The sequence below is a fragment of the Cariama cristata genome, unplaced genomic scaffold (assembly GCF_000690535.1).
Source record: "Cariama cristata isolate BGI_N322 unplaced genomic scaffold, ASM69053v1 scaffold12436, whole genome shotgun sequence".
NCBI lineage: Eukaryota > Metazoa > Chordata > Aves > Cariamiformes > Cariamidae > Cariama > Cariama cristata.
This window is the reverse complement of record NW_009623880.1, coordinates 5,462-15,544: the sequence shown is the minus strand read 5'-3', so window position 1 is coordinate 15,544 and position 10,083 is coordinate 5,462. Positions and strand designations below refer to the sequence as shown.

General features: G+C 44.3%; 1 protein-coding gene across 1 annotated transcript in view; it reads right to left on the bottom strand.

Moving 5' to 3' along the window:
- LOC104163822 (pseudouridine-metabolizing bifunctional protein C1861.05-like) overlaps positions 1-9,387 on the bottom strand; it is a 22,641-nt gene extending 13,254 nt beyond the window's left edge. The window contains exons 1-10 of the mRNA XM_009702939.1: positions 9,303-9,387; positions 8,659-8,773; positions 7,216-7,390; positions 6,519-6,630; positions 5,420-5,526; positions 4,489-4,615; positions 3,855-3,975; positions 3,492-3,577; positions 2,294-2,418; positions 987-1,046 (exon numbers count right to left, since the gene is read on the bottom strand). Coding sequence (XP_009701241.1) covers positions 987-1,046; positions 2,294-2,418; positions 3,492-3,577; positions 3,855-3,975; positions 4,489-4,615; positions 5,420-5,526; positions 6,519-6,630; positions 7,216-7,390; positions 8,659-8,773; positions 9,303-9,387 — 1,113 coding nt within the window. The remainder of the gene's footprint in view (positions 1-986; positions 1,047-2,293; positions 2,419-3,491; positions 3,578-3,854; positions 3,976-4,488; positions 4,616-5,419; positions 5,527-6,518; positions 6,631-7,215; positions 7,391-8,658; positions 8,774-9,302) is intronic.
- Positions 9,388-10,083: the final 696 nt, after the last annotated feature.

Genomic DNA, 10,083 nt, shown 5'->3' with positions numbered 1-10,083 from the left:
TTTCCCTATCTGACTGAGAGGTCTTCACAGACTGACTCATCTGATGGCAGGATTTTCCTGCCTCGGCAGTCAGCATAGAGTAACTCAAGACACCAGACAACTTCTGAGCAAGCTTCACCACCTCAGTCTGTAGTACTTCATATAATTCAACAAAAATTGTATAGGCCATGCAAACGGCTGTCGTTTGCATGGAGAAGTCCCAGATCTGTTTCACTTTAGCTTCTTGGTCGTTTCTTGGTCAAACCAAATTGAGAGGGAGAGGGTCTGGTAACAGTCAAAATGTTCTATTTTTTTAAAACTTGTGTGTGTGTGTGTGTGACTCAAATCCTTTATGACTAAGGAAGTTGGCTCTGTTGTTGAGCTGTAACTGTGTCAGTACTACTTTCTCAAAAGTTTCTTACCGCTGTGGGTACTCTGTACAGAGACCCTTGCTCCTATTTGTGCTGCTTTCCATAGCTGACAGTCCCAGGCAGCCAGAGCTGGCTCTTACCTGGGGATTTCCTCCCTATAGGGTCTGTCCTTGAATTAGAGGTTGTCATAGCACAGTGCGGGTCTTTACCCATTGACTCTAAGTCTTTGTGTACGTGTTTCCAGAGTGCCCTGTGCAGCTCTTCTGATAAAAGAGCTCTTTGGGCTTACGGCATCAGCGAATAGCCCCAAGGCACCCTAACGTAGACTGTAGAGGCCAGAGTCATATGTGGATATTGTAAGGGTGATACATTGCTCTGTCCCTGTCTTGAGTGGTAGGGAGAGTGACTTTCAGGATGGGAACAGAGTAGGTCAGTATGTATCACTCCATGGCCCACCTAGACAATGCACTAAATACGCAGCACTACACCTCCCAAGTTTGTGCATGTGTGTGCATACAGACACGTGGATAGCATGCACAGATACCGCCTTCCCCCCCACCCCCCTTTGGCCTGGCAGTCCTGTAAAAGTAGCTGGAAATGGCAGTGGTGCTAAGAAAACTGCTATAGATACAGTACCAGGATGACAGGGGTTTGTGCCTTGGCTATAAAGTCAACGTTGATACCTCCAATCACCACCTTTAAGAAGGAAGAAAGAGGTAAAAAGCGGTTAGAAGGACTTGAGGAAAAAGTTTCCAAGTCTTCTTTGCTTTTCCTAGTCACTTTTCCCGCCCTCTTGAAAGCTATCTAATTTACAGTGTGAAGGCCTGTGCTTATTTTGGATGGCTAGACACAGGTCTGTACAATCCCAATTAGAAAGAATTGAAATCTCTTCTATATGTTGCTTTATGAATTACACCTGCTCATAGCCAGCCCCGGCATGGCAGGTGGGACGTTATTGTGTACACATAAGGGTGCTGGTGGTTTCTTTGGGTGGTCATAGAGTAATATAAGAAGTTGTATGGGTCTGGTTATTAAGCCGTCTCTCTTGGGACAATTTCTGACATACCAAACCTCAGAGACATTCAAGCACTGCTGCGTAAAAAAGCAAAGAAAATGGGAAAAAGCAGGCAGAAAAATGCAGTCATTTCTTGCAAGCTCCCAGGAGAAATTGCTATACCCAGTGACACTTTACGGATCACTGTCTTACTGTTCTACAAAGCCAGAAAAAGAAATACAGTTCTACAAACAGCAAGTTTCCAGACTCTTTGGAGACATACAGCTGTATTTTCTGATTCCATCAAATGCTGGGTTATTGCCTCTAGAGTCATTGTCCTCTTTTATGTTGACAAATCCTATTGCAAATGGGTTTTAGAAAAATTTTCAGCTCTTTAAAGAGTACCTAAAATAGATTTCTTGTGAATTATGTAGCAGACACAAAATCCAAGATAGTGAATAGAGTATTAGCGTTATAATGGATCTTGTTTGGGATATGCAGTACCTTTTGTAATTTTGGCAATCGTGAGTAGGAGGCCAACAAAAAGAGATATTTATAAAACGTGTATGGCTCAGCAGCTCAAAATATCTCCCTCTGCCCTCTTCCAGGTCTACTCCTGTAATCACGAGTTCCCTGGCACTGAGAGCAATACAGTTGAAGTTGTACGTAAGGGCACAGTAAAAGTTGAAAAGGTGATTAAAGTTTTAATGGATTTGATGGTCTAAGACTTAATGGGATTAGGTCACTGCCAGTATTTATTCTCTGTAAATGTGGAGAGGAGGAGAGGATATTTATCTGAGAAGAATAAAAAAATCATAAAGAGAGAATGCCAGTGTGAAGCAGAAAGATTGGTCTCTGGATGAGTCACCTTTTACTTTTGAGAACAGATATAAATTTACCCTCTGCTGTCAGCAGAGAGGCATTATACGGAGGGCAGCAGGGGACTCACTGGCTGAGGTGGGGTTGTGTCCTCTCGCCGAGGAAGGTTGCCCTTCCTTCTGGCTTTCTGTAGTTTGCTCAGGGCCACTGCAATGCAGCTGCCCACTCTGGCGTTGTTCTGGATCAAAGCAAGGTCTGTGGCATTTCTTTGAGGAAAATTAAAAATACCAGCAAGATCGACCTGTCAGAAGCCTATATAGGAACTGCCTACAGGGAGAAAACAGAAAATACATACTGTAAGACTTGACAGATTTGATCCCACTATGCCATAATCCTTTGGGGGCACATATACTGGGTTACAATACTGCATGAACACCCTGAATTTTTAAGTTTTTTCACCCTTCTCCCCCTGTATCCACAGAGAGGAAACCTGTTATCTCCATTTGACAGATAATGGATGAAAGCAAAGGCTTCACAGAGAAAAGAGAAGGTGAAGCACTTAAACTAGAGCTAAGAGTCTAAAAAACCTCAGAGGATCTTGACCAGCTTTTCCAGAAAGAGATGCCGACTGAGATTTTTGCCAAGTCTCTAAAAGCAAACTTTTTTTAGCAATTTCACTGGGAGCAGAAGATCAGAGGCTTTGAAAGCCCCACTTTGTGGCTGCATACAGCTCTAATAGCCAAAAATGCCTTTACCAATCTGCCCTGACTGACCAAGTCTCCTAGATGGCTGGCAGCAGAGCCTGGATGTGAACCCAGCTCTCCCAGATCCTACGCTGGCCATAGATCTGCTTTCCTCTTACTTGTGCAAGAGGATTCCTGATTACTCGGGGTGTTTTCCTTCCAAGTTTCTCTTAGTCTGCATCCGTGTGAAGAGTTGGATAAGGCAGTGTGATGTGCAGTGCAGTACCCTGGGAAGCCCAGGTACCTTCCAGTGTGTAACCCCACCACTGGCAACCGTGTCCTGAGACTCCATCACAAAGCAGGCAAGCTCAGGGATCACATGTAAGGGATCTCTTTGGGCTCTGGACCATCTGCTGTCTGCGCTGGCCTCCAATTTTTAATGCAAAAGTGGTTGAGGACAGTAAGGGTGCTCCTGAAAAAGCAGGATGAAGTCACTAAGCTCTCATCTGTTTCCATATACTGAAGCGTTTGCCTCTTGCTAGACTGCCAATAAAGTGACAGCGTTTTTGACCAAGCGTTATCAGAAGAGATATGAAGTACACTAGAGTAAATTTTTTTTTCCCCCCTCGTTTAGTAAAAGGATACTGGAGTCCAGCGATTTTCCATCAGTTAATTCATTGAGCTTCTGCAACATAAAAGGGGTCAGTTCTTTGCCTGTGACCCCTTTGGACCTGCAAAGGTAAAGAAAATGCCTGCAGATGAGAAGGACTGAGCTGAAACAGAGAAGCAGCACTACTGCTAGGAGATAATTTATCTCCATAACCACATACCATCAAAAGTCCTGTAAACTAGCTTCAGGTTAGATAAAACTATGGCTGAAAGCATGTTGTGGGCTCACCCGTGCCTAAGGTTAAGCTGTGCTACAGCCCTTGCAGCAGTGTCCCTGAAGTCGTTTACTTCCCCAAGACCACCCAGTGAGCAAAGCATAGGGCTTAGGTTGCTCCTCACCTGGCTTCACTGAGAGCTTGCTGGATGGCCGCTTCGATGGCCTGGCCCGAGGCAGCTCGCTGCTGGGGACAGGGCACTGCTATCAGCACCCCGCTGCTCAGGCCTAGCCCCAGAGCACTGGCTGGGAGAGGAGAAGCAAATCGTTAGTGGTTCTCCATGGATAAATCAAATGCTGAAGGAAAGGGACAGAGAGAGTGGGTGTGGGGTGAAGGAACCCACAGAGCTGGAGCTCCTGTTCTTATCTGACCCAAGGACAGGGTCTTTTCCAGCTGCCAACATCTTTTGAGTCTGTCTGTACGATAAAAGGGGCAATATTTTTTTTTTAAGAAAACTGATTCTTCTTCTGAAGGCCCAGCTGTTTTCGTAAACAAGTTAACATACGTGTTCCCTCCACTTCACCAGTGTCACCAAAACATGTATGAGCATGCCAAGGTGGCTGCAGCGACCTAAAAAACTTGCTGTAAAGACGGAGCCTCACTGCTACTTTATTTACAAAGCACTGAAGCAGGAATTTTTTGATGGCTTGTTTTTGGGGACAAAATCTTCTCCAAAGTTAAAAAAAGAGCCTCGTCCCAGGTGATTTTTGTGTCTCTTTTCCAGAGCCCTACGTGGGCCTTTCCCTTCTGAAACACACCAATGAGTTCAGCTGCCTCCTCTTCATCCCGGACATGATATGGTGCCTGGAAGCCGCTCTGGCGCGAGAAGAAGGCTGGGAACTCCCTGGACTCTCCAAAGGCAGCCACGCACACTCCCTGAGTCTCCTGCAGCAGTGGAGGTGAAGCAAGCAGGTAATCAGAGGAGGGAAAGGGGACCCGCCAAAAGGATGGGACTTCTTCCTTCTACCCAGCTAGAAACTGCCTTTCTTTAGCACAGGGTTTGGTCATTTTTATACATGCCATTCTATTCCATTCTATCACCAAGATTTTTCAAAGCAAAGAGCTGGACACGGTAACTGGTTAGACAGAGTCTGACATGCATGTGCTTTGCCTGTGCTCAGAGCTGATCAAAAGTCATGCAGCTGTCATTAGCGTAATACTGAGTCCAAGGTAACAACCTGTGATCTGAAGATAGGTCATGAGCTGACAGGACTATAAATGAGTTCTGTTTGCGATTGAGAAGTATTGATGTTGGCTGTCACCTGAAGTGCTGGCCCTGGTAGTTTCCAACATACCAAACCTTAAAAAGTGACTCTACTGAAAACGATCTTGATTCCCATTTTAATTCTGATTTTATTTTAGTGTTTGATGGATCTAGCTTGATCAGTTCTGGAACATTGTCCCAGAAAAACAAGTCTAAGGCTAGAGAAAGAGGGCATGGCTAGCGCTGCCTTTGGCCTCAGTTGGAACAGCTGCTGGAACAGCCCCTTGGGAATGGGTACATTTACGTTAGGGCACAGCCCAGTGCTTGTATAGCCCCAGGACTACAGAACTGTAAATATGGCTTCGCGTCCTCTCAATATTAATTTCTAAAAATCTTAGGCTTAATACCTACCCCAACACTACTGGGCATTCTGTATCAAGGAAGTACATTATCTGCTTTCAGGCTCAGCAGCCCATGCTACCTACCAGATATTCCAGTGTTCTGCCAATATCAAGGATAGACTTGACTCCTGCAGATACAACAGCAACCGGAGTTCGTCCTAGCTCTGTCAAGTCAGCACTCACATCTAGAGCTGTCAAAGGACAAGCAACCATTACGTTGGTGATGGTGTTGTCCTCCAAGCTGATGTGATCTGCCCTCTTAAAAAGCTATATCTGCCTGGGATGCCGCTGCCTGCTTTTGTAACCACTTGCATCCACAAACAAATGTTAGAGCTTTAGATATGCCTTTAGGTGTTGAGATTGAAAGAGATACTGACAAAAAGAAGTCACACAGCTTAGAGCAGAGGTGCAGCCTTCCACTGTATCTCCTGGCTCTTTGATCACATTGATAAATAGCATGCAAAAATTTGGTAGAAAAGAAAGAAGAAGGCGTTATACAGCAAGGATAAAGTTCAAGGAGATGGGATATAATTTAAGTAGATTTTGATTTTGGTATTGACATCACTGGCACAAAAAGTACCACAAGAGCTTTGCTGACCTCAGGAAACTCCCTGGTCTGGAATTTACACCACTTCTGAAAGGGATGGCATCCAGCAGGGCAGTGCACTTACGCTATGCTAGGAATATATATGGCTAAGAAGACAGAATGTGCTTAAAGGTCACAACACTGCCAAGGCTGGGCTGTTTTCCAGAGGAGCACACACCTCTAACACAGACCAGGGCCTAACTCTCTTTTGTGGTGAGACTCCCCTCCTCAGCTGAGAGAGTCGATAACAACACTATGCTCAGTAGCCAGCATCAGGTTATCCAGCCATTACAAAGTGGGAGAAGTACGGTAAGCTCCTGTTGCACCAGCAAACAATACCCATATAACTCTGTGTAAGCAAAGGATAAAGGGAAGCTGCCACCCTCTTAACAGCTGGCCAGAGCTCAAGAGGAGTATTTTGAAGCTTCTGGAAAGGAGACAGTGGCGAGAAAACAACTATAGTGTGGTCAAGAGGAATGATAACTTTACTCTTCTGAACTGACAGTTACTGCAGGACCGACCATGAAAAAGGAAAAAGATAGAATTAAATAAAACAGTAGCAACATAAAGAACAGTAGAATATATTGATTTTCTTACTATTTTCGCCTCCCCGATGGACGCCTCCTATGCCACCTGTCACAAACACGGGGATTCCTGCTTTGTGAGCAGCAATCATTGTTCCAGACACGGTAGTGCCACCGGACAAGCCCTGTCAAGGGACAACCAGTCACAGTAGGTACCCAGGGTGACACGGAGAATACCGCCTGCCTGCAGGCAGCTATGGTTGTGGTCTGACATGCAGGAATGTCACAACACCCTGCTGTCACCAGGTGACAAGTGAAATTCTGATACAAATATTCTATTAGGCAAAAACATAGAGGAATCATCCTCCGTGCTACATAAGCTGTTCTTGCCCTGATGGTAGCAAAGGCCTTTGCTCTCCAGAGCCTTCCAACCAGAAAGCTTCACGGGCAGCTAGTGCCACCTTAAGCTGTCACCTCAAGCTCAGGATGGCCTGGGTGTCACATGTAACACAATGATGCCTTATCACACCAATAAGAATATTCTTAGCCAAGTGTTCATGGCTTGCCAGTCAATCCAGAATGACTTTTCAGGAGCCTTATTTCATGGCTGCTATTCCCTTATTCTAGATAGGACCATGTTTGAGATTACCAATAAGATACCACTTTACGTGGTATTTTCAAGAGGTTTAAAAGCCACCTGGCTTGAAGCTGGAGAGCACTATACTATTGCTGTATAGAAAACACCGCAATAGAAAGTCTGCATACCATACCTGGCTGAGGACAAAAGGAAGATCTCTCCGAGACACTTTAACTACATTTTTACTGCTTGCCAAGAACTCAAGTTCCTCGTCTGTGAGTCCCACATGGATTCGACCCCTTAAAATACCTACAGTGGCTGGCACTGCTCCATTTGTTGTGACAATTTCTTCCACCTCTCTGGCCATGCTAGAATAAGATAAACAAGACAATAATCACAAAATTAGTGAGACAAACAATCAGACAAGAAAACTGCCATGTTTGATGATCATCATTTCCAGTTTTATACAGTTCTGGGGATTTCAGCTAAGTCCAGTTCCTCTTCTGTATCTTCTTAAAGGCAGAAGTCTTTGCACTTGAATTTGCAGAAGCGCAGAGCTCCCATTTTCAGGACAGCAATGTCCAAGCTCTGTGCGTCATTTTTGAGAAAAACCACTTGGTTTACAGCCAAATCTGATTCTACAATAGACCACTGAAAATAGGGATCTTCTCAAACAGGGCCATTCTGTATCTATAACCTGTTGTTTCTCTGAGATCACAGACCTTCACAGAAACCCCAGGTAATTCAAGCCCTGCTCAAATGACCGGGATATATTTTTTACCATACAGGCAGTTAGATATAGAGTAATAACAGTGCTAAAAAGCTGCAGCTTGAGGATTCTCTAGGGCTGCAGACTAGGTCTTTCTAAGCTTTATACTTGATCATTTATACACCATTCTTTTTAAGAGCAGCTTTTTCTCCCTTTCTGAGCTATCTGTACATACGCTAGGCAAGCTTTAACCACTGAGAGTTTTTAGAGCTTCATTCTAAGGCAATGTCAGGCAGAATAATGGCCAGGTAAAAAGCAAAATGGAAAATCAATACCGAAACCTTCCTGTGCTTTCTGGAAGTAAGGATGGAGGGGACAATGCAATGATTTCTGGCACTGTAACTCAATGAAACACAACTCTACTGAACATCAATAAATAAAGGATGTGGTGGGGGGTTTTCTATGCAGGGTACAGAAGGCAGCGAGAGGGACCAGCAGCTCTCACAGTAGCTGCTCTGAGTGGCGATAAGGAACAGATTTCACTATTGTGTTCCAATCCTTTTTGCATTACAAGAGATATACCAAAAGAAACTGTAGAGTGTTTTCAACGTCTGTACAAACTATGCAGCTGAAAAGGCTGGTAGTTCTCTCTTAGAGCAAGTGATGACATTATCTGCTGCCACATTTTAAACGAAGCCAGAAATTTAAGGTGTTGGATAAGGAGATAAATAGGTACCCCATATGTGTCCTTAAAAGTCCAAATACAATTGTTTTACACCAGAGCTCACATTCTGCATGCCTAGCAACCTGACATTTCCATTTGCTCTTACAAGCATTTTGGCTTGACCAAGAATACTGATACTGATCCACCAGTTATATGCCTCATTCTTACAACTTTGTTGAACAAGGAACATCAAAATCTACCACCTCAGATTCTGAGGATAGGCCATGCCATGTGTGATGATGGTGCTTTCCAAGGCTACGACTGGTCTCCCCTCCATCAGGGCTTCCTGTACAGGGGGCTGAATCCTGATATAAGCACCTGGGGATAAACACAGACAAGTGAATTATTTGCATGGGTATTTGCAGTAACTACTGAGTTGTTTTATAAGAGGCAAGTTGTCATCATCACAATAAATTTATCCCCCTCTTCAGCTGTTCTTTGGGGTGAATTCACAAATAACTTCATGAAGACTAAAGCTGTGTTTTATGTAAGTGAAATATTTGCAAAATATCTCTACTATTAATACGAATAATAATCCTCATCATCATCACTGAGTGTTCCTTTGCCACCATTTTTGCAGCTGTGTTGTCATTGGCTCCAGTAACATTACTTTAAATTAACATTACTGTGAACGAACTGAGCCCTGCAACCATGCCCAAAGAATATGTTTTAAAAGAGTGGGAACACCAAGGATACCATAGTAACTCAGTACACTGTAAGACTGTTGTGCATCAAGACTATTGTTGCTCTTTGCTTTGCTCCCAGAACACTGCCAGCAAGGTCCCTGCTGTATTCAGCTCAGGAAAATGCTTTCCACCCAGGAACTGTTTCAGAATACACTACTCACCATGCACAAATCTTCTCACCTGGGTGGTCCCACATGCCACAGTGGACACAAGTCTTCCCAGGCTATAGGTTATCTTCCTAATCATCTTGCGCATATGGATGATCCTAAGAGAAGAAAAGTCGAGTAAGAATGAAAGAAGTAATTTAGCAATGATGTGACTGTGCGAAGCTGAACATATCATCTCTTGCCTTGACCTTGGAAGGTAAACAACCCTCGCCCAGGAGATCGCCTGGAGAGTCTGGTGTTTCAAGCCTGAGCCAGGGTGTTAAAGCAAAATGTTAAGCTGCAGAAATGGAGTTGGAAGGGTTCACCTGACCCATTGGCAACGCTGGGCTGAAATTGTGGCAGTGCAGAGGAAAGGATGAGGAGTAACAAACTAGAGTGAGTTTAGAAGTCAACAACCTTTTAATTTCCAAAGCTACTTGCTCATCACAGATTGCAGGCTCAGCCACTGCCACCTCCAACCTGAAAGATCACAAGGAGAAATCTACAAGGTGGATGCAGGCAGAGGAATGCCATAAAGATACGAACCTGGCTTTTGCCGGTGTCTAGGAGGAAACAAGCAATTCAGTAAAATAAAGAAAGGAGCTGAGAACTGGTAAACCAGACTGTAACTACAAGGAGGAAAGAGCATCTTTCCCTGGAGAGGGGAGTGCTTTATGTAGGCTCACGTTAAGTCATCCTTCTTAGCACAAAGCCTTGGAAGCAGAGTGGCAATTCAGCCCCGGCAACAAACTCCAGAACTCCTCTGGTCTCTTAGCAACTCCTATTCACTTTAATT